This window comes from Hesperophylax consimilis, chromosome 4 (genome assembly GCF_061612785.1).
Source record: "Hesperophylax consimilis isolate HC1 chromosome 4, BYU_Hcon_1.0, whole genome shotgun sequence".
Lineage (NCBI taxonomy): Eukaryota > Metazoa > Arthropoda > Insecta > Trichoptera > Limnephilidae > Hesperophylax > Hesperophylax consimilis.
This window is the reverse complement of record NC_142839.1, coordinates 3,164,047-3,190,560: the sequence shown is the minus strand read 5'-3', so window position 1 is coordinate 3,190,560 and position 26,514 is coordinate 3,164,047. Positions and strand designations below refer to the sequence as shown.

Sequence of the window (26,514 nt, the reverse complement as noted above, 5' to 3'; positions counted from 1 at the left end):
GAAAAAACACTCTTATAATAATAATAATATTTGGATGATTTGTATAGCGCCATTTTTGTGCAAAAATACCTCAAGGGCGCTGTACAAATATATAATACATTTCTATAATAATCTATGTTATTACTAACTATATATGGAGATAATGTACAGCACAATACTTACCTGGTAGGTCACTTGAGATTAACACTTAATTAACATTAACTAATTGTTTATTAGCGAAATTTAGATACAGGATTTAGGACATAATTGGATAATACTGGACTTTCTCTCGGGAATGGTATATTTAATTTAAAGGTATGGCAGCTTAAAAAGGTAAGTTTTTAGTTTAGACCTGAATTCTGTTGGAATTGTTATGGATCTTAGTTCCGAAGGGAGTTTATTCCAAGCCTTCATCCCAGATACTCCGAAAGCGCGATCACCAAACTTAATATTTGGCTTGCGCTTATTTATTTATTTATTGCATCTCACTATACATAAAACACTTTTTTCTCATAAAAATCAACCTCACTAGGACTAAGCCTGTATCGAGGTTAACAATTTACATTTGAGTGAAGCAAACATAAGAGTAATAACAAACATAAAGTAATTCTACATGCAAACACAAAATATTTCAAAATTAAAGAAAAAATAAGAATTATAGATGTGTTACCAGATGGGTAATTTGACAGTATATTGTAACAATATGTGAACCATAACGACTCATTAATCATTATTCAAAAGAATAAGCAAAGTAGATAATAAAGACAGATAGGGTGACATTCAGTTTAGGTTCCATCAGTCTGCCTACAGCCTACTCTGTAATATATTTATAATTATTTTGAAAATATATTAATATAAATGAAATATATATAAAAACATAATATATTTATAATCATTTAAAAAAAAACACTTTTATACTATCCAAACTAAAATATTTTAATAATATATAAATAAAATCCTCAGAACGAGAGATCCCTTTGAGCATATCTATTTTCATATTTATTTTGTGCATCATTATATCCATTTGTTACGAAAAAGAGAAGATAATAAAAAAACTTATTACTATAATATATTACCGAAAACAAAAGTGTAATTCAAATAGATATATTTAAAAAAAATATATATTCTGTTTGGTAAGTATTTGATTTGGAGTAGAAGATTCGCTCAATATCCCCACTATTAGGCAATGAAAAGTTGTTTAAAATAGCTCTGGCTATAGTATCCGAGGTTAACCTACTTCTTAACAATTCCATTCTCATTTCCCCTTTATTTTTCATACTCGCATCCTATTCATCTCGCAATTAACACAGATATAATTTTTGTTTTATTTCTTGCTTGAGCAATCCCGATGAGTTACAAAACTCATTGTAGGACGAGAGGAACTTACAATACATAGGTGAGATTTAATAGGTACAATTTTACATTTGATTAACATTATAAGTTTCACATTTGAAACAGTAAAAAAATAGAAAAATGCCAGAATTATAAGTGTCACAGTCCCAATGCATTCGAACAGTTCAGACTCATATCAATTAGTAGCACCATATCTCTTATCATACTAAGCTGGGACATAACGTTCGCTCTGCCATGTGGAATACATAGCAGGTCGTGTTGTCGACCCAGGCTGTATTTGGACGGTACGAACAATTATTAGGTATAGGTTGTCAATAAAGTAGTTGAATTATTTTTAATGCTGTCACTGAAAGGGTACCATTCCTCCAAGATTGGAAACTTTCGTAAAGCGTTTCGGAGAGGAAATCCATGTCATGCAAGTACGGTATCACAGCAAAAATGACACAAGTTGGACGTTTTACACGATGCTTTTTTCTATTCCAATATGGAAACTATATCGGGGCCCACATGTAATATCATTGCTTTACGATTATTTGTTTAGTACTTAAATTTCGAAGAGATAGTTGCCATTAGAGAAAATATGTATATTTTTGTTTCCGTCAATAATTCATGGAAAATTCACGCGAAATACACATTACAAACCAGTAATAAACACATGTTTTATACTTTTTTATCTAATTTAAAACCAAACAAAAGAAATAAACTTGCAATATTAATATAGTTATGTAAAACAATGAAAGACATCAGATGATGTCAAATAATGTCCGCCATCTTAAAATGTACGAAAATAGAACGTGTAAATTTTTTCATCCCGATTCCAGATGAAAAGATAACCCCCATGGAAACTGGATGAAAAAAAGCATTACTATAAAAAAAAATATTAATTCTCAGAAAAAAAGTTCTTATAAAACGCCCATTAATGCTTATAAAATCGTGTAAAACCAAAACTTCCTAGATCACAAGGCCGGGATTCAAAGCAGCCTCCTAACTTGTATGTAACTTGAATTCTGCAAACAAAATCGTTTTTTTTAATTTAATTTATTCTCACTTATTAAAATAACAAAAAATGTTTTAATTTAATTAAAAAAAAATTTTTTTTGGAGTTTCCCATACAAATTAGGAAGCTGATTTGATTCAGTGTCCTGGCCTTGTGATATACCTAGGAGGTTTTGGTAAATCGTAATGATATTTTGATTCCGTAGGGCTGTTGAATTTTGTGTAGATCCATAATTTATTTATGTTCTAATATTTTTTGTTAATGTATAAAAACATTGAAGTATGGATTATTGTGTGCTTTACGCCGAAGAATAGAAGATTATCGTAAATATGTTTATCGGATAAACAAATTAATAATCCTCTAGTTGGGGTTATAACGTACATAATGTAAATAAAATGGAATAAGGAAATGGTAAAATAAAACGTTTACGTATTTAAATTTCATTACTAAAAACCCATTCACGGCTTCCACTCGCTACCTTTCCGTAATACATGTGACGCGAAATAAAATGTTTTATTTGTTGGATGTAAATTTTATACAATGATAAATGATACCTTCGTGGCTGGCTGGCGGAGGTTCCTTGGCAGGATATTTTCAATAAAACCTACTAGTTAGAAAATGGCTTAATCTGACGCCTGTATTATTGATATCTCAATTTCAAATGCCACGTAACACTATTGGTATCTATTTTAATTTGTAATCTTTTTAAAAACGTCTATTCATATTTCGATTTTGTTTTCGTGAATGAATGAATGCAAATCTTGGAAGTTGAAATGAACGCACTTCCCGGCATCCGAAACTTGGCAGATATACTCGTTGTTGATGACAATGCATTATATCAGCTTGGTGGAAATAATGCATACTAAAAATAGATTCATATAAAATAATTCGTTTTGTACTATTATATATTTTTGCAGTGCACAAAAACACCCTCCCAACATATGTATACGGTTGAAATTTGGCACATGAGAATGAGTCTCTTCTACGACTTGTTCTTGAGTGAACCAACAGCTCAGCTGTGGAACGATTTGTCGGCCTCCGTGTTTCCTCCCTCATACAACATGGGTAGGACCCATAAGTTGTTCAATCCTTCCTCTTCTCAAAAAGACCTTCCACACAGCATTCCCAGAGATGACATTCCTGAGGGAAATTATTTTCTTCAGGGCCTCTTGTATGGAGTTAATGTGAAAAAATGTATTTTCTACCTATTTATGTGTATATATATATTTAAAGGAATCCCTACGGATGTAAGTTATTTATATTTAAGATTAATTAAAACAGTACCTTACCAATAATATATTTTATGTAAAACGGTTTGAGAATTTTATAAAACGCCTTTCAACTATTAAATTAGCGATAAGCACAAGATTTCATTTTTCTAGACGATGAATTAGTAATTTCCCGAGGGATTCTTAAAGAAACATCAGAGATTTTAGAAATTCGTTCATCAGAAATAATTAAAATAAACCCAACGGAAAGATCAATTTTCAGGCCTGCCAGAGAAAATTCGACAGTATAGTCCATTACACCGGGCCGCGCGCCCTAAAATTTTTTTTACACGACTTTTACGTTGTTAAGATTCTCACTTCATTTTAGAGCTTTGCTATGGCGACTTCAACCCCAGGTCTGTTCAATACACCTGGGCCGCTCGTCGCCGTTTTTTGTGCAAGGTTTCTTTACAAAGACTTTCTCGTCTTTTGTAACAAAAGCATGTTTGTTTCTTTAAGAAATAAATGAATAGATTACATTACAAGTCGTTCTTAATCTTATTGAGCAAAGTAAGACGCTCGCTTATTTACGCTTTAATAATCTCGTCTCTTTTATGACTCTAACTAAGGATAATAAATCTCCACCATTTAAGAAAGCCAGGAAGAAGTTCTATGATTTTTAGTAAAATATTATCTACATTAACTAAAGGAGTCAACCATGTTCAGTACAAACAGATTGCCATCAAAGTCACACACATTATTATTCTTACGAAATTTGAACATTCCATGAAAGTCATACACATTATTATTCTGACGAAATTTGAGCATTCTATCAAAGTCATACACATTATTATTTTTACGAAATATGAACATTCAGTCCAAGTCATACACATTATTATTCTTACGAAATTTGAACATTCCATCAAAGTCACACACATTATTATTGTTACGAAATTTGAACCATCCATCAAAGTCGTACACATTATTACTCTTACGAGATTTGAACATTCCATCAAAGTCATACAAATTATAATTTTTACGAAATTTGAACATTACTTCGTTCCCTCTCACCTTTTATAAATTGAAGTACAAAAATTGTACCTAGCACTACTTGGATAAAAAAATAAGTAAAAATTGTGGTTTGAAGATTGAAGCTAAGAACATTAAAGGTATTACACTGCACACAATCGTGAAATATCACGGGATAGTCGGAATTCTTGACACATCTATTCCAATTTTGAAAATGGCAATTTAGATATTTTTCAGTTAGGTAGGTACTCTATCGAAAATCTTAATTCTTCACATTATGAATTACGATTTTGAAAATTCGTATAAATTAAAAGCAAATCTGAGTTCAATGAACCATAGTTGCACAGACAGACAGTCACACGATATAAATTAGTATTTTTGATGATTGTTTCTTTTGGTTGTCATACTCCAATAAATATTTTATGTAGGTATAAATTTTCTATCAATAAATTATGTGAATACCGCACACGAGTTCTAACTGCTTACAACCCTCTGGAGCTAGTGTAACTATGGCATCCCCAATCGGGGTATGTGGTGAGTCTGAAGGTAGTGGGGAGGGGAAGGGTATGAGGATGAGAAACGTGGAGAAGTACCTGGTTATTCAGATCTGGTCACTAAACACGGCTAAAGCCATTTTAAGCAAAATTTCAATTCCGAATGGTGGTATCACACCAGGGCGATACTGAGAGTATCTTCCACTCTCGAACGTATCGCAAATACACTCCATATTATTTTGAATGAATTAATTGTGAAATGAAAACACTTAATCAAATAAAATTTCGGGATTTGAAACCGCGACCTCCGGATTGCTAGTCGAGAGCCTTATCCCTCGACCGTGGAGGCCGTCAAATCGATCTCGATGCATAGGTATTGTTTCTCATTAATATTTGGGGACATTTTGATGGGAAGTAAAAAATAATAAATATAAGAATCTGAGAAGAATTTTTATTAAAACTTCATATTTAGATTTTGTAAATTGCTGAGCGTTATTGAGTGAGTATAAATTGTACTTTCCCTGTCGAAGTCAGGCTTACATTTAGTCTACAAAACTTGAGTGGCTTAACTATAAAGTCTCAAAATCATATTACAGGATTTATCAAACAGAAAAAATGTTGCCAGCGAAAAATCTATTTTAGAAATTTTTTTTTTTTTTTTTTTTTTTTTTTTTTTTTTTTTTTTTTATGTATATTTTATTTAGTTATAAGAGTTTACATCTTATACCTAATATATTATTTTCTATGACTACTACAATATTATTTACTTCTTACATACTAAAATTTTAAGATCCCTCGCTGTAACGATGTAAATTCTCCCATTTCTAACAACTTTCCTAATATCAGAGCACAATGTTGAAAGTTTTGATATCATCTTAAGACAAATTTCAATTGCTTTTATAATAGGATCTATAACAAAATGAGGTCGTGATGTGATTATGACGATTTCCGACTCGGATTGCCCGAACAAATGTAACACAATGTGATCGTGATGTGATCGTGACTATTTCCGACCGGGTTCGTCCGAGGAAATGTAACACAGTGTGGTCATGATGTAATCGTGACGATTTCCACCACTGTTTGTCCGAGGAAATGTAACACAATGTGGTCATGATGTGATTGTGACGATTTCCGACCGGGTTCATCCGAGAAAATGTAACACAATGTGGTCATGATGCGATCATGACGATTTCCATCACGGGTTGTCCGAGGAAATGTAATACAATGTGGTCGTGATGTAATCGTGAAAATTTCCACCACGGTTTGTCCAAGGAAATGTAACATAATGTGGTCGTGATGTGATCGTGACAATTTCCATGTGATGTGATCTTTACGATTTTCGACCCGGATTGCCATAGGAAATGAAACAATATGTGGTCGTGATATGATCGTTTCGTTTTCGGACCCGGTTTGCCCGAGGAAATGTAACATAGTGTGATCGTGACGATTTCCGACCCGGATTGCCCTAGAAAATGAAACAAAATGTGGTCGTGATGTGATCGTCACGTTTTCGGACCCGGTTTGCCCGAAGAAATGTAACATACTGTGATCGTGATGATTTCCGACCCGGATTGCCCTAGGAAATGAAACAAAATGTGGTCGGGATATGATCGTTACGTTTTCGGACCCGGTTTGCCCGAGGAAATGTAACGCAGTGTCGTCGTGATGTTATCGTGATGGTTTCCGACCCGGTTTGCCCGAATAAATTTATTTGGTTTACTACACAATATGCAATTAAAATTAAATAGTTTTAACGTAGTATTTTATTTCATTTCGTTTTAAGCCTAGCCGGACTTTTAATTGGATTTTAAAAACATATATTTCTAGTGAGCTATCGAAAATTATACACATTTATTATATTATACGTTATTTTATGTTTTTAAAGCATGAAATAACGTTAAACTGAAGCCTCTTTATCTTCAACGTGTGACTGTTTGTTGCGGTTTATGGTCCGGCGGAGTCATTGGACCTTACTTTTTCGAAAATGAGGCTGAAGCAACAGTAACGGTGAATGGATTGCGCTATCGAGAGATGATTAATGATTTTTTATGGTCGAAATTGGATGGTATTGATCTGGACAACGTTAACTTTCAACAAGACGGCGTTACGTGCCACACAAGCAACGAAAACATTGATCTTTTACGATTGAATATCAAAATAACACCTCTTATTGGAAAACCCTGTAGTATAAAACAAAGTCACTATCAGTGTCTGTCTGTTTGTGCGCTTAGATCCACTAAACTACGCAACGGATTTTGATAGACTTTTCACTATCATTTAGAGAATTTCCGGAAGGATAATATGTATAAAACATGCATATTATATTTATATTAAGTAGAGAAAAGTCGATGTTTTGTAATCAAGTCGTTAAAAAAATATTTTCGGGCGCTTACATTGCTAATGCTGGCTAAACCTTATGAGATACATCAAAATAATGTAATACGGAATTGCTAATCGTAAAAAGACTTACAGAAATGTCCGTATATGTCTACAAAAAGATGGTATATGTATATCTCGTAATGAAAACACCTTGCAAAGCCGGGTACATGTCAGCTAGCTTAAAATAAAAACAATCTATCTTTTTGTTCAAATTTATTACTGAATTAAACACGAAAACCTGAATGTAAATATATTATTTTGTTAACTGTTTTTTAATTTAATTTAATTATTTTTTATTAAAAAATTATTTTGCTGTGTATTCCAGATTTATTAATATTTTACAAACCCGTATTAAAAATATGAAATTAGAATGTATTTTACTCTTGTAGCTTTCAAGGCCAATATTGAAAATATCAAGAGATCTAGAGATAGCATTTAGCAAGTAAAATCAAAAAAACATTTTTTCCACCTTAAGGGCCTTACTTACTAGCGATCTCAATCGTTGTATGGAGAATCATGAATTGTCAGATTCAAACGACAATCTAAGTTATTAATCGTCAAAATATCGATAATTTAGCCACGTTAGGCTATCATAAATACATTTTTCTATCGAGATATATGTTTTTACTAACAATTTATTTTCGTTAAATACGTAATATTTTCGTTTTTAGGTAGACTAGAATTCACAACCTCAAAACTTTCCTCCAAACCTTTCATAACCTCTAGCAATGCCGGGTACCTGTCAGCTAGTGATACATAAATGATACAGCATTTCATTTAATCAATTATTATCTTATCAAATGTAGGAATATATTTTTTCTGAATGTGCCACTAGATAAAAGGTTAACCCGTATTCTCGTTCCTAAATTTACTGCGTGGATTATGAATATTATGATGTTTATTATGCAGGTACTTTTACATGTCGGGTAAACTTTTATAGTTTTATGATTATCCTATAAGTTTTATATGACATGAATGGTTTTATTAGATAGTTTGTCATTAAATATGGACTCTAATTGTACCGGGATAAACGTGTTTGCATTATCATAAAGCTATGCAGATTTTTATAGCATCTGCATAATAATAATTATGTTATATCCATAGAATAACGAAGGAAACTAGAAGTGCCTTCCACACAAATTTGAATGGAAACAAATAATGTGCAACTGACTGGGAAACCTCAGTAGTTTGGGAAGCGGGTGTGGGTACCGCCGCCCCGGGAACCATTTATTGGATAACCAACACCTCTGCCATAGGTCACCTAAAGTGGTTTGAAACGTTTGGTCATTTATTAGGGGTGTCCGGGTTCATGGGGTGAGGTTTGTCTAGGTCTTGGCGTTTGCACAACTACTGCGAGGCGGGCCGGATCGGGAGAGACTGATTGAGAGAGACCTTTTGACTTCTCCAACCGCATTCTCTTGACTCATCGCCTTTCGAGAGGGATGGATTCCTAGACACACTGATACCTAGAATCTCACTCTCCATACCTTTATCCTTCCCATAACTTCCTCTTCTTCCTTTCTATAAAAGGACCCTCTACACAGCACCCCCAAAGATGACATAGGCCCTGAGGGATTTTTTTCCACAGGGTCTAATGTAATGTTTAATATGGGGAGTTAATGTAAAAAATACTATTTAGCAAATGGCATATCTCTTACTATATTGTAAATCACCATCCCATTTGAATTTCGTAATCATTGTGACCCACAGTTTTGTATAGAAATATAGTGCAAAGTTGGGTTTATTTTATATAACGAACTACGCCCATAAGGCACTTCCTGTGTTATTCTTTATTCTTTGTTGTATATCAATTAATACCTAATGAGAGCATACTTGATACTGATACTATATGTAAAAATATACACGTGAAGCTGATTTCTTCATTTTTATACTTGCATAGAAGTTACTTCACGAGATGATACGAGATAAGTCGGTAGATCCTTCTTACGTTGGCACAACATGCTTTGTTTTAAATTGCTAATATTTTCGTAAAAGTTGTTTTCATTAGAATAGTTGTTTTCAATCAAAGTACACAAGACACGATATGGTAATAAATGGTTCTTACTTGCACGTGATCAGAAATCATATAAAAAAACGTATAGATAGTGCTATATTTTAGTGATTTTACTTATCTTTACCTGACTTAGTTTGAATTCTCATCTGACATCTGAAAGGTATAGTTCTTACAAAGAGTGATGTCGACTTTCATTTATAAGGTTTCCCAACAACGCGACGCCTTCAATAACAGTCGGATTAGGTTACAAAATTGCAACTTACAATTTACATTGGTTACAATTGACAGTTCGCGACAACTACTAATGTCTCACAAACAGGATCCAATTGTGTTAATCAGTCACTGTACGAGTAGTAAGTAGTAGTAGAGTTATTACTACTTTTTAATGTTACACGACCGAGATCTGAACTTGTCCCCGAGTTGGAGAATAACCCGTTGCTACGTAGGTATAATACTACGCCAGTTTTCCTGAATGCGTTAGAGATATTGATACCAAGCTTGATCAATATGATCAAATAATGTGGCTGTGCAACTGAGTAAGGTTGTTAATGCATGAGGTTGGTAAATATATTATATTCAATCTAAAACACAGTTTATGTAGGAGAACTTTCGTAGGAACCACATCAAGGAACGATGTTAGAATGAATCACATTTTCGTCGTGGTAAACACTTCTTGATTTGTCCGCATTCATGTATCTTCTCAGATATGTTTTTCCATTCTTTCGAATGATAACCATGAATCTGTTTCATGTGATCTTTGGGTATTTATATTAAACACTTGTCACTGTTTTATTAGTTTATTTAGACTTGATATACAGGAGACATTTTAGAGATGGGAGGTTGCTGGCTACATACACTGTTTTACAATAGACGACAATAATAATAGTGATGGCATTAACAGTGATGTGACAGAATCATGTCTTCTTGGGACCTGGTGTTTCATTTACTCCCCTGTTATTTACTAATACTTTCTCCATCTAATCTCTGCTTGTCCAAACCATATTTCCGTCTCTTGATTACAAATATTCAACTTCAAACAAAAGGCCAAGAAGGAAATAAATTCTCTTAAGGCCTATATCATCTTTGGGGTGCTGTGTGGAGGCGGTTTTGAGGAGAAGAAAGATTGAACATGGGTCTAGAAGACATCCATGTTGAAAGCCGAGCTGTTGAGCTCAGTCGAATTGATTCATGGAAACGACCCGTTTTCATGTGACAAATGTCAATCATGTAAAAATGTTGGGCGCGCGCTTGGTTGTGTTTCCCGTCTATGCACCGATACGGAAGGGATCAACGGGGCTAGTTCCAGCGAGTATCTTCCATTGAAATACCGGTAGAAAAAGTACAGCATTCCCACCTTACGAGTGTGCTTTTTTAGATAAAGATTATTTTTAATTTATTTTATTTTTAAAAAATTTTACGTGTTCAGCATTATAAAACTGTACTCAAAAAATGCACTAAGTACTCAATTTTAAAGAAAAATATGAACACCTTGCTGAACAACACATCTACACTACAAGAACGAAATCCTCAAATCTACTAAACATTCCAAAATTAAATACATCTTTCGGCCAGAAGGACCACTATTTTCATACTATAAAATTATATAATGCCCTTCCTATTGAAATTAAAAACACCATGGATATAGAAAAGTTTAAAAAAGACATCAAATTATGGCTAACTAAACATGAAGATGAGGAAATCATTAAATTTATGAAGTAACCCCAACGCAACCTACAGACAACAAACATAAATACTTTTTGCTTAATTTATTTAATATTTTGTGGGAACCAACAAATTAGAAGATGAGGAAATAATGATCAACACACTTACAACAACCTACAGTCCGCCTCGGAACAGGAATATCTAGTGAGGAAGACTGAGAACAAACTACATCACTTTATATCTTTATGTTACTTAACATTGTATCTTTTTTACTTCGCTTTATATTGCCGTTACATAAAAAAAAATAATGAAATTAATATTATTAATCATATACACTAATATGCGTTTCAGGGATCTCATTTCTACTCAATTTACTTAATTGGTTCCTCCTCTGCCAATTCCGTGCTTCACTGTCATACATTAGAATTGGTAACGAATCTTTATCGTAAACTTCTAATCTCGATTCTATTAACAAAGTCTGTTAGTGATTACCAGAAATGTAATTAATTATATTGCCTGTAGTTCACCCTCAATGTTCTTGCCAGCCATCCTATCTTTCTCGAATGTTATTCCCCCAAGTACACAAATTCATTCATTTGCCCCAAGGATTCATGAAGTGGAGACGTACGAATTATATACGATTTAAATCGAGCCCGCTGCTTTAAGAGTGTGAATGAGGGCTTTTAATCACAATTTCAGGCATCTCACCCTTACAAACATGACCTAGATTTTCAAGGACTAACTAAAATCTTACGAGATCCATTAATAATGCCCTTCTCCGTAGGAGTAAGTAGGTTGTAGCATTGAAAGGGGATGTAGAGGTCAAGGAAAGAGTAGATATATTAAGGCTGTACTTTGTACAAGTAATTACCAGAAGGTCGAACTTAAACCTAGTGTCATATTACTACAACGGATTAATCATTTACTATTCCTTACAAACTGCTCTTATTTCTCGAAACAGTGATGGCAATATTGTTTTTACTAGCATGCTATATTCACTTGTTTACGTTTTTTGATCAATTAAATCAAATAATATCAATAAATACCGCCTTGAACCGCTTCTTTGAAAAAAAAACACAAAATATGATTAGCGCATCTAAAGTTTTTTGTGTATTTCAATTGCATGACTAAATGCTGTAGAAATCAGATCCCTGAGGCGTGTGTGCGGTAATTTTCTTTAAAATATCTTTTTATCAATCAGTTTTATCTTTATTTTTATTTCCAATGTGGTGTCTATAATAATACGCATTTTAAATTTTTTTGTTTAAACATAACAATTTCCTTTTTCCTTATGTTTGATTATTGTATATATTCTTACATACATCATGTACAACTACCACAATACGGGTATGAGCCTAGTATGGCAGTTTAAAAAATCTCCAAAATTGTAATCTTTTAAAATTGTGTGAGAAATGTGGAAGATTGTAAATAATGCAAGATTTAAGCGTAATGAGTAAGATTAAGAAAGGTACGCTCAGATGGTTTGGGCATTTAGAGCGAATGAAAGAAGAAAGGAATGTAAGGAAGAATGAATGATGAATGTATATAACCTAAATGTGAATGGTAGGAGAAATCGGGGACGCCCGAGGAACATATGGCAAGATCAATTGAATCAATACTTGGGTCGGGCTTTGTCAATAGTCAGAATAATGGAAGAGCATGAATGAGACGACGGCATCATTCACATTCATAATGTGAATGATGCCTGGAGTGCGGGCCAAGACCTTGAGACTTGCTTGCGATTCGTCCTATCTGCCTACTCCTGCGGAAAAACTGCGTGATGGTTAGTTAGTTAGTCAACTGCATTATCTGAGCACCAGATCACATGAAACATTGTCACTGTAGTCTGTCTGGAATTTCTAGGTCAAAAAAACTATTTTCATTTTATAACATCCTTTCCATCACGTCCAATGGAGCTTTTAAATATGCATAGTTAATTTTCATAGTTTTAAAAAAAGCTCTATTGTTTGTCCCTTATTTTGAATTCATCAACACGAAATCACAGTGATATAACTCGGTCAAAATGAGGGATTAAACGTTTCAAAAAGGTTCAAAATTGTGACAATACAAAGGCTTACTAAAAATAATTGTCTTTAAAATTTATATGAAAAAACTGCAATGTAGGTATAGAAAAATGCGTAGGAATTATTACAAAGTATCTGGCTTAGCTAAATAATTGGTTTTATAAATAATTATTGAAATATTATCAAAGGGTTAAAAGAGTGAACATTCTAAATTATTATTAGTATATTTCTTAATTATTTCTATTAATTAATAAATATATACCAAAATTTTCTGTGAAATCATAAGATTTGTAAGTAGGTACTTAAATACCTACCTACTAAATTATTAACTTTGTATATTTTGTGAAACATTTAAAAAAATTTCAAATAAGGAATTTTGTCCAAATAAACGTCACTATCTGACTACATTCTTTATGAAACTTTCTTCTGGTAGGGAGGCAGGCTGGTACATGGTTGGTACCAAGGTTCGTAGAAAATGTGTTTAAATATATTTTCTACGAACCTTAGGTTGCTATCATAGTAAAAAAATACGAATCGGAAAATCTAAACAAACGCCGTTACATAAATGGACAGCTTGTTGGTGGAAACCAATATTTGTGGAAACCGTATTAAAATTACTAAGACAGTTTTTAGTAGGTATGTCTATTAAATTTATACGATCTCATGTTGACAAGAACATAGTTTGTGATGATATGTGATTAATTAAAGTTATGTTATATTTATTTATTTAGGTAATTATTCGGAATCACTGGACCCAGATTATAAAAAAAATATTTTAAAATAAAACCTTCTGATTTACCTAATGACTATAAAAAGAATCTGACTGCATTTGAAGAATTTTTAATTTTAAAATTTTAATTTTTAATTACGTAAATCGAAAAATCACTTTCGTTGTATGGGATGACAGCTGGAATGATTTCCGTTGATGAAATTTTCTTTTGTTGGTATTCCTGATATGAGTGGCTAGAATTTTAACCATTTAATGTATGCAAATACTAGGTAGGTACTATTTTGGCCAAACACACAAAATAAAATGTTTTTATGTTACTTAAAAAGCATAAATCATTTATATTTAGGTATTATTATAATTATTGTTTAAAATCAGAAGGTTTTATTTAAAAATATTTCGTATAATCCGTGTCCAGCGATTCAGAATATTTACCTTTATTTATACTAGGTTTATACAATTTGTAAATAAACAATCCATAAAATTTTCCCTTGTCGGGTTTCGAAACTGTTCACCTCTCCTTCCTAGTATGTGTTATGTCAATGTCAGCTGACATTAAATTATCACGCAGTCATACAACTGATTTTGTCTGTTTTCGTAATTTTTAAACCATTTGAGTAAATATTGTACCGAAGGAATTTCGTTAATGAGGTCAGTAATGATAATTAAAGTACATATATTGAATTCGATAAAGCTGAATCGTGATGTTGGATTTGTTCACTGATACAAAATGACATGTCAACAAGACAACACCCATCAACTTAGAAAAGAATCTCGAAGAATAATATTAGATGTACATTTTTATCTGAACTGACGCACTTTTCAAGTAAGAATATTGAATTTTCAATATAGGTAGTGTATTTGATTTCAGCTCTGGAACCAGAGCAAAAGGTTGAACATTTATGTTTGGTAATATCGTTATTGAATTATCATTACTAAATTATTCCTATTTTCCTAATTTGAGGATTTTTTAAAATAAGAAATTTCAAGCACATAAAACAATATTTATTTTCACATAAAGTCATATGATGATTATGAATTGCGGGAGAAAAATCTCTGCATTTTTCGCATTCCATGCGGCCAGTCAGCACCAGATAATGAACCTATTTGCAGTGATGGCTCGCGACTTTTTAAGCTAGACGGCTGATAAAGCTACAAAGAAATGAATAATCCTATTACTGAAATTTTGTGATGCTGAGAGATAAGTGAGAATATATAGTTTGTTTGCGGCATGTTTCGAGTTGCTTAGATATTTTTAGTGTCACCTTAATGAGAGACCATTATTCTGAATCGAATCATTGCTTGAAATGGTTTAGCTGTGTTTGGTGGCCAGATCTGGTACTTCCACATCAATTGGGGATGCCATAGTCTCACTGGCTCCAGACGGTGGGAACATTGTGACTGAAATACGAGATAATGTCATAACGCGTATAATTAGAGAAAACCCATGTATAAATAAATATTTTCACTGCGCTGTGTTGTGTAATCCCGTGACCTATTCGACTAGGTTTAATACGATTTCTCTGACATAGAGATCTTCTAAATTACAGGAAAATCTTCAAATAAAAAGTTGTCATGATAAAAAAATTGTTTCGGCAACACGTTTTTTTTCAGTTTTTTTCAATTTTCGGACTTTAGAAAACATAGGCGCTGACACTATATTTGTTTAGGGAGATGTTGCATATTAATCTAACTCTCTGAGGCGTCTGTGTCTGTAGCGGTAGTAAATCTACATACTAATCCCTACATCCTTTACAAGCAAAGCAATTTACACGTGCAGTACAAGGAAATATCATTAATAGTAGGCGATGGGTCATTCTAGACGTAACTGTCAAGGTACATGCTATTACATATGTAGGAGTACAGCGAAGGTAAGGATCTTATATCTCGAAACAACCCACGACGGTGACCTACTAATGAATCCTACTCACACCTTATGAAGTAATATAATTATGGGTTTTGTCCAAACACAACTATATGAGACAGGATTTCAGGCCACTTTATCGATAATAATACAAGACGTCTCTATTAGAACACTGTTCAGGAAAACGAAAAACACGGTGATCTAAAATGGGATCATTATTGCTACCTTATGTTTATCTAATTAATGTGTTAATATGTATAAATACACTTTGGATAATTTAAAATACATTAGTGGAAAATTTAAATAAATCAGACTAATGTAAAAATAGCTCATGTTTCGCGCTTACGATTTGTGTTTCTTTAAATTGTATTATTTGTTATGAACATTTATTTTGCTCAGTTATGCATGGGTGTTTAAAATTATAATCTATACCAACACTTAGTCAAATCCTACAAATTAGAGTAGAGTTGGTAAATTAGTTTTAATGATTTGTCTTATATGTAGTGTTGTTGTAATTTCTATTTTACTTTATGTTACTCTTACGTTTTACTAATATTGCTTCATATTTAGCTTTTTAATTATTTCTTAATATTTTCTCATTAAACTTGTAATCATAATTTTACAATTGTGTATTTTGTATATATACAGATATTCTCCTATGTAAACTGCATCATGTATCACTTTTTGTTAAAATCCTTTTTAGGCGTATATAAATAAATAAATAACGCTATATTTATCAGTATTAAATAGATAAATCATTTATAATTGTAAAACGTGTTTGAACCGTGAGATTTTACAGGCTAAATTGAATCTTAAAATAATATGCTTTCTGTTTAACGGCATACTTATGCTGGTACCATTCTATCACAATAATTTATATTGTATTTACAAATAAATTATGTCAGGCCTTAATCTGGCAGAGCGAGGATGAAAGTAAACTTAATGCCGTAGAAATGAAACCCCTGAGGTGTATGTGTGGTAAAACCACGTATGTGACAATATGTTACAGTTTTGGAGATTCGGATAAATGCAGGGCTTAAAAGTAAGCATAGTGAACCAGACGAAGAAAAGATGCATACGTGGAGCGGATAAACGAAGAAAAGAGCACCAGGTGAATAGATGATGCGAAAGTAAATTGTAGGAAGAATTAGGGAAGCCCGAGGAAGATATAGTACGAATAAGTGAATCTAACACTTTAGTCGGGTCATGTCAACAATCAACAAAATAGAAGAGTACGTATGAGATGATCCATGAATGCAAATGAAGCAAGCAACGTCTTTTAAGACATAGTTGTATGGTGGTCTATTCTCTCTGCCTAGCCCTTTTATGAAATGGCGTGACGGTTGGCTACATGGTTTTTCTCACTGATTTTGATTTGATTTTATGGATTCTTTCGTAATCCTCTAACTATCTAGGGCTTATAACAATACCCTTTCATTTGTTTAACTAACCAGTACTGCTGGTCATTTGGCCTTATTACTATCACCATCTGATGGTTGTATTTACAAGCTGATTTTACGTTACATTTATATGTTATATGGGAAAATATTCTTAACTGGTTAAAATTTTGTTTTCTTACTACAAATTACACTTATTTCACCAGTTCCTGAAAACATTAATCTAACCCTCAACTGATCTGAAACCTTTCTCTGACCTATTGTTTTCCGTGTTAACTATGTTTTTCCCGCCAGTAATTCACCTGTCACAACCAATTCCTTTGCTTCGCTTAGTACACTTTTAAAATGGAACACTTTCGAACGTGAAGGAAAATATTTCAGGAAAATACCTACCCATTTTCGCAACACTAACTATCCTTACTATGGACGTAAAGGCATTAAGGAGCAGTACTTAACGTGCTGGTGTTTGACAAGTTTTAGAAGCAAAATAGATCGGTTAACTTAAATACCATGTGGTAGGTAACAAGTAAGTTTAGGAACAATCCGCTTAATTGAGTTTTGTTTTAGTATCTCCTAGGGAAACTATTCTATTCAGAAGACAAACATTGCTTTGCGACTAATTCCAGTTGTGTTATTATTTCACCATTAATAATTATTGAGAGTGAGATAAACTACTGTAATTAAATGCCTGGAAAGATATTTCATTGTTTTGAGGATGGATTTATATCTCAAAGAGAAATTAATAATCGTATGGATATTGATATTATTGGACATACTTTACTAGATTCAAGTTAAGGTTTTCTATCATTGGTTTTTACAGTGGAAGAGGTAATTATTTCAGATTCTAACTAATTCTCAACGTTATTGATCTCGAAAGAATGCCAAAACTTGAGACAATTTTTTAAGCGCCGTTGAGGTGATTTTCTCGCACAGAGGGCGCCACATAAATAGACCAATAATTTTTAAAAATCTGTTTTTCGACTTTATGTCCGGGTTAAAGCTTCTTCATAGGAAAAACTAAACCCTTCCACACACTTTTCCACAAATGATCATCTAGTCCAAGGCTGCCCAACTCCAGGCCCGCGGGCCACATTGTGGCCCGCGAACGAATTATAAGTGGCCCGCGTGAACCATTTTCAAAAAACCCGCCAATTTGAAAAAGTGTCGCGGGCCCGCGGTAAAACAAACAATGCAGCTTGCGCGCGGTCACCAGTGTTGCCAACGAAGGTGATTTATCGCTATTTAGGCTACTCAGAACGAGAATCAGCGACGAAAAAATCTAACCTGGTGAACTTACTTTTTAAAAAAAAATACACCGGTTATTGATATAATATTTTTTGCGTCCGAAATAGAATCCACCCCCCCCCCCCCACGGAATTCGAAAAATTGTTGTGGGGAATCACATATGATGTCTTTGGGTGCGCGGAATTTTTTCAAGCGAAGTTCCGTAACAACCCCCCCCCCATGGATTTCAAATATTTTTTGGCCCGCCAGTGATTCACAATCGTCAATTTCGCCCAACTGTTAAAAAGGTTGGGCAGCCTTGATCTAGTCAATCAAAGTAATGCAAGTGCATTATATGAGCAAAATAAATACAAAACAAAACAAGAACAACACGTCAACTCACCAGAGATCAAATGGGAAAATAATTCACCGACTCCAGATATTTTCATATTAGAGGGTTCGGCTCGGTATAACTTCTAACAGGGCCTATAAATCCTACTGATCCCTCAACATGAAAATTTAAAAAAAACTTTCGTAATTCTACATGTATTTAAAATGACTTTATTTTTATTATTATTATTTTATTTTTATTATATTTGAACAAAAAATCTTCTAACTGAAATGATAACATAAAATATATAAAATATTATATAAAATAATTCACTCGGTCCTGGATACCCCTGATATAATAGAACTAATACGATTTCATTGCCCTGGTCGCGCTAACAATAGACTGACTCTACCGTTCTACTATAATAACACACATACATTATCACATTATTACTCACCAATCAGTCGATTACACATTTTGGGAAATGAACATGCCAACATCGGCGACATTTATTTCTTAAAATTAGCGCAATATAAACATGCACTCAAAAATTATTTTTCCATAATGTAACTTTATATACGCAATATGGACATGTTGAAATGAAATGATGATATTTCTCATTGTTCTTTTTTTTGTTGCTATTTTTGGTTGTGATACACAAAATAATTGTAAGTTATTTTTAAGTTTAAAACTACTGTAATTTAATAATATTATTTTTCTTACTTTGTACTCTATTATATGTTTATTTATAAAAGGCAGTATAGCCGTTTATGTATTTAAAATAAAAAATAAAATAAAATAAAATAAAAATAACAGAATTTGAATAGAACTGTCACAGAACTAGAAAATTTACTTAGAAATTTGATGAATTGTTAATTTTCAATGAAACAATATATTATATAGTGCACCCCGCAATGTTTTGCCATCGCTAATGTCTTTCTCGGGGGTCGCCGATTTTTTCCACCATTCACTACTGTATACCACAATATTACTGTTAAAAAACTACATTCATCGACTTAATTTCGATTCCGTGTCTCATTCTGGTGCAGAGATATTGCGTTAAGTATTCTTCGGGCGTCTCCAACTTCTTCTATCATTGAAACCACTCTCTAAACACTCCTGGCAATAAGAACAAACTTTGAAATTTTAAGCGATATCGGATGACTACTTTTCGAGTTTTACGACCACAAAAATACAAACAAACTTTAAAGTTTTTAGCGATATCGGCTGACTACTTTTCGAGTTTTGCGAGCACAAACATACGCAGGCTGAATTTTGATATACTATATTAAGATTAAGATTATAGGAGCGAGTTAGGAACCTTTTAAGTAAACCTGATTATTCCAGTATCACTCTGGCGTAATAACACACTAATATAATATTCACCTTTATTGTGGCCAGAGCCTTCTTTCCCGTTTCGAACCTTTCATCATAAAATATTTAAAGCGTAGTCCACTGGAAACTAAAAGCTTCAAAATCGGTAATTCTATTATTTCGAAAGCTTTGGCAAAGTGTTTTCGTCAATGGGGTCTCGGAACGAAATATCTTTATCAGCTATAAATTTGTGCTATTTAGTCCAGATTATGACTATTTAGTCTAGATTCCGAGTATTTAGTCCAAATTCCAACTATTTAGTCCAGATTCCGATTCAGTGATAAAAACCAATTTCTGTATTTTGTTAAGTATTTAAAAATAATTATTGTGACAGTTTTCATAATAAAATTCCATTATTAATTTATTTCAAAATAGACTCACTTCTCTCTCCGGTGGCCCGTATATAAATGAATACCGGACAAACTCCTTGAAAGTTTTAATGGAAAAGTTAAGTCCATTTTGAGAAAAAAAGAAAGCTTATTTTACAAGCTTTCTTTCAATTCTTGAGTATTAGGCTAACTTTTCATCTTCGTCTTGCGTAGGTATATTTCACACTTTTGTAAAGTGTTTTTTTAATAAAATGTGATTCCTAAGAATTAAACTTCATTTAGAATATTTCAATTAATGCAATGTATTTCGTATGCCAGTTAATAATAATGTTACGAGTATATAACATTTTAGAAAGAAAACATACCGTGCAACAAAGGTTGCAACAAATTAACATAGTGCGCACGAACTGCACACCGAACAGGCATGATACGAGCTTTATTAGCTGGTGACGCGCTGCGATCCGTCAATTGTCAGTTTTTCGAAAAAACACAACGGGATGTCACGGTGTGTGTTCGTGCGCGATGCGTATACACATGCAAGCGTTTTAACCATTGTGCATATCGTGTTGCAAATATCTGTATTCGGCTTTACATGTCAAAAACGAACGCAAACATTTCTAAAATCAAAACTCGAAATTAAAAAACTCGATGTTGAAATGAGTAAGGGAGGTTACTAGTGTACATTTTTTTTAAAGAATACAAACATTACCCTTCATCACAATAAGATAAAAATGTTGCTTGATCTATGATAGCGGATAAGGCAGAGAAATGTTTTCTTTTTAGTATAGAACTGTAATAATAAATAATTAAGATGATGTTTTTTAATAACACATATTTTTTAGCAGAAAAAATAAATACGTATGTACGTACACTTTGTCATTTCTATAGCGCTGTTTAGTGATGCAATCGCCTAACGGGTACTTAAAAAATCCATAACTTCAAAGGAACCTACCACGTAAATTATACTATAAATAAAATATGCTTCCTGGAAAACATGCACTCGCTATTCTCAAACAGATAGCTTTATGCAATTTTCAGGTCAACACTGGTACCTAATTTCAGTTTGAAACGTTATATTAACTTGTTAACACCATTATGAGCTAAATAACACTGAAATATCAATTTCACTAACAAAAATGAGACAAGGCGTCATATTTTTAATTAAAATTTAATTTTTTAAAAAGGAAACAGATTTCGAAATAAAAATAATAAACAAATACGAAGCCGAGTAGTAACACTAGTAATACACAAAAGTTATCAATCAAGTCTATTATGAAATAAAACATAAAAAAACGGTAATAAAACACAAGGCCAGACCCGACGCTCATTTTGTAATTTACATAATAAGTTTTTATTGTATTAGAAAATGTCATCTTTTAGTATAGGTAATTGATATTACCTTTACTAATAGATTTACTATTATAAATTTTTTATGAAATTGCTTAAAATTAACGTTTTTTAGATATTTTATCATAATTTGCAAATGTTCACGCTAAAATTTTGATAGTATTAATGACAATGCGTGAATATTGCGTATTCTGGATCGTAAATGATTTAACAATTTGAGAAATTTCTCAGATCTTTTAGTACCGGAAAAAATCACAATGATTGCTTATTAACAATATGGATTGATGGTAAATTAAAAGGGCACTTACGGAAAATAATCTTTGATATAGGCGTCCATCCGACGATAACAATATCACTCACTCGGTCCAAAGGGGGCAACTGACTACTGAGGAATTGTGTCGAATGGCCACTTTACACTGTCACACTCGACACTTATCGTTTGAAGGGAACTACAATAAACATGTCATTTATTAGGAAACGGATAATGGAATCACTTGCAGCTGTGTGGAGTAGATAAGGATTCTCCAATTAAATTTATTCTTTTACTGTTTACTGCTTATAAATAAATATTAGTGATTTATTTGAAGAAGGCGTGAAGCTGATTATAATTATAAAAAATAAATAAATTAAGAAAAAATGTATGTTTATAGAAAATTTTTAAGGTTCGTCAAACTTATTAAACACTGGATGTGCCCATAGTATAGAATATTATATAGTTAGAAGAAGAAAACAACTAAAATATTACAGTTGAATCTAATACCGAAATCTCGTTGCATCGATCAAAAGAACAAATGCATTGGGCGATTTAACTCTTTGTTTTTTTTATAAATTATTTATAATTTAAAAAAAAAAAATGAAAATTGAAAATTTCTTTAAATTAACAGTATAAAAAATTTTTTTGAATTTATTTTTTTTTGTAATTATTTAGAAAATATTAGATATTAAAATTTTTATATGATTTTAGAAAATTATTCTTCACCAATTTGTTTTTGTCTGTACCACACTTCTTTCAAGTACCTTTTTGTTTAGTAATTACATAATAACAAAATCCCGAAGGAAATTGCTGTGATAGAAAATATTAATAAGTTCAAAAATGAATTAAGAAAATATGTCTATCTCAATCATTAATGTTTCTTTTTTTGTGACTTTATTGAAATATTTAAAGAAAGATTATGTTTGCCAAACAATGTACATGTTTATATGTTTATAAAACTATTAGCACACACGAAGATGTGAGCTAACTTAAGATTAATAAATAATAAATAAATAAATATACTTTTTCCGTACTTAACAGAGAATAAATTTCAAATACTTTATTTTCGTCCACTACTAATAGTAAGTTATCAGTTATAAGGATGATTTGCGTTTATTTCCGCACTTCAATCGCCTTGCGTTTAAATGCGTGCAACATTCATAGATCTAAATATTTCGTCATTGCAATACGCGGCGGGTCAGACTCAGAACACAGTGGTAGTAATGTATGTATATTAATACAGGGTCAATCACCTCGTTTACCATTGCAAAAATGCGCCCGCTAATGTGCTTGTCGAGATAAAGGTAAATATTCCCAATTTTTATACCAATCGGTTCCGTATACATTTGGGACAGGTTTTAGAATCTGATAATATTGACTTTTGACATTTAAAGAACAAAAGAAAGACTTATATTTTTCTAAAGTCAAGAATTGTACAAAATATGAAAGTGGATTACGAAGGTTTTTCCGTTAATAAAAATATAAAAAGTTTGAGCGTCTTATTTTAATATTTGTTTGATTTATTACATTACCGTTTCAAACTGATATATAAATAATATAGCCAATAAAACTTGTGTTCAATTTAGAGGCGGGGTTGAGTAGCACTGCCTAGGGAACAATTAATTGGATAACCAACACCTCTGCCATATGTCAGCCCAAATGGTTCGCTACGTTTTTTTTTGTATTAGGCAATTCACCATAAAAAGAGTGCTATGTGTGGTAATAGGCTAAAGAAGGAAATAACGCAACACGACATAATACCCCAAAAACAAATCACTATAATACTTTTGGCCGTGAAAATCTCAAATCATACATTTCCTTTAGTTAATTAAAAAAAAATCTTTTAAATGGCACGCTGGTCGTTGTTGCTACTAACATTTTAATCACTTTTCATTTACCGAGAAGATAAGGACTCACGTGCTCTATCCCGATTAAGGAACGATTACATTCTGAGCGATAACAGTTTGACAGAAAGTGGGGTGGTGTCGATTGGAATGCACGATTAATCCAACTCCTAAAGCCTTAAAGATTAAGGAATCTTGTAGAGTTTGGAGAAAAGTCCAATGATTGTTTGATTTTGAAATCAGTTTGGATTCTCACTCTTATTAAATAGGAAAGGTCTGTGATTGGTAAGTATTTCACTTTAATCTTGAATTCTGTTTTAAAGATAGCATCGCGTGTGCGATGTATAATCAATACTTTTTTCTGTTTTCAATAGATATTGCGGTCACGGTACTTACATAGAGATATATTAAAACATAGAAATGTAACTAGTATGTATCTGTATATATCTTGACGTACATTGTTTTATCAAATCGTACTATAGACTATTATGACATGAAAAAAAATGATATATAAGTAAAAAAACCTTTTGGTTTCAAATAAATTCTTTGAAAAATTGTGGCCAATCGCTTTATTTACATGAATTAAGTTATACGACTTTCATTGCAGAGGCTAGTGCAGTCGACTTATTTATGTGAATTTAGTTGTTAGATGGCTGTTCGAGTAATATACAAGTTTCATTGCAGAGGCTAGTGCAGTCGACTTATTTATGTGAATTTAGTTGTTAGATGGCTGTTCGAGTAATATACAAGTTTCATTGCAGAGGCTAGTGCAGTCGACTTATTTATGTGAATTTAGTTGTTAGATGGCTGTTCGAGTAATATACAAGTTTCATTGCAGAGGCTAGTGCAGTCGACTTATTTATGTGAATTTAGTTGTTACATGGATATATAAGACTTTCATTGCAGAGGCTAGTGCAGCCGACTTATTTATGTGAATTTAGTTGTTAGATGCTTGTTCGACTAAAATACGTCTTTCATTGCAGATCAGTAATAACCTTGGTACATGGCCGATGAAGTGCAAATACACAATTATTACTTAATTGATTTATGCTTTATTACCTCATGTAATTATAAATATCCACTTTGTTCACGTTGCAGGGGTACGCAGAGAGGACAGACTGCTAAAAAACTTGCTCTTGGCACACACTCCTTGCCTCATTCACATTCATACATATTCTATTATTCTGACTCTTGACATGGATCGACTCGACTATCTGATTCACTTGATCGTGCCATGTCTACCTCGGGCATCTTGAAATTAACAGCTAAATCTCCGTTGGGAGAGACCCCCATTCAGAATCGAATAGGTTTAAAATTAAGTTTTAAGACAAGTTCTTAAATGACTTCCAAATAAACATTAAAAAAGTGCGTGTTTACTTTAATATTGCTTTGTCAATGGTAATCCTCAAGGTAGGAACCGGGCACATGCATCCTGAGTTACAGTGACAGCACAACTGATATAGCACAAGGAATTCACAAGAATAATTGTGGTTTTATAACTAGGTCGTGCATATTTTGCATAATATTATGTAAATAGGAGCTAGACACGAATGAAAAGCAGAAGGTCCTGAATATTTTAGCAATAAGAAATTATAAAACGGATTAACTATACATACGAGTTCACCCACTCTTTACATTATGTTGTTTGTATAATCTGTTGACAACAAACTACAAAAAATTAAAAAATATTTTTTACGATTAAATAAATCTATTTACGTGAGAACGGGTCGTTTGTACAATACGAAATTCTGAAAAAGATTCACAAATATTACCTATAGTATCTTAGGGTATGATTTCTCTCGTGGCCTTCAGTGTGATGTTAATATATATTTTTTTCTATTTTATTTATTTTTTTAAATTTTTATTTTAAATTTTTTATTTTTTTTATTTAACAAATTTTTTTATAAAAGATAATGTGTCCTTACTGGGGTACCCCGTTCTAAGGTTAAATTAAAAAAAAAAATCATATTTAAAAAAAATTCAATAAAAATGCATTTGTAACAAATTCCATTTCTAAATGAATTAAGGTTAGAAAATAGTTTGTGCCTTCTAGAGATAAATAATTAAAACAGAGGCAATAATTGTTAAATGAAATACTAGTATTTATTGAATTATTTGGCGGTTCAAAATAAGCCGACGTAGCACAGTGGTTCCGTGCACCTGACCGGATATTAGAAGACGCAGTTTCGATTCCCGTCGGCGGAATTTATTTTTTCTCGGAAGATTTTTTCAATTTATATTTGTTTTTCAGGATAATATTTTTTGCTAATGATAGTTTGTTATCCTTTGTGCTTTGCATAAAACCTTGTCTTATAAACATATGTTAACCATTCATAAATAGTTTAGTTCTCATCCCCCTTTTAAGGCACAGGCCCAGGCTGTGTTGCTCAGGCTGCCAAAAGGCTACGCGCCACTGCATTTAATAGGTAATTAATAGCTGTGCGTTTGTAATGTTCGCTTACAATCAATGTCAGGATCCTAGCTGATTATTTATGCGGAGCTTTATCTGTTGAACATGTCGTCTGATATCATCTTTGAACATTCCAAGATAAAAACCAGTATTTTACTGACTATGTGTCATAATGATGTCTTATTGCGACATTTGAAATATAACGCCGAGATTAAACTAAGCTAGCAAATATAATATATAACCTTGAATACCTCGTCTAATTAAGATTACTTCAA

The 26,514-nt window shown here is 32.5% G+C and overlaps 1 protein-coding gene across 3 annotated transcripts in view; it reads right to left on the bottom strand.

Annotated features, from left to right (window-relative positions):
* Nucleotides 1–26,514, bottom strand: part of Ndae1 (Na[+]-driven anion exchanger 1) — a 178,292-nt gene that overhangs the window by 63,133 nt on the left and 88,645 nt on the right. The window contains exon 2 of one of the 3 annotated variants that reach the window (XM_089651225.1): nt 22,041–22,181. The exons of the other annotated variants lie outside the window; for them this stretch is intronic. Coding sequence (XP_089507351.1) covers nt 22,041–22,069 — 29 coding nt within the window. The 5' untranslated portion in view covers nt 22,070–22,181. The remainder of the gene's footprint in view (nt 1–22,040; nt 22,182–26,514) is intronic. 3 annotated transcript variants of the gene reach the window in all.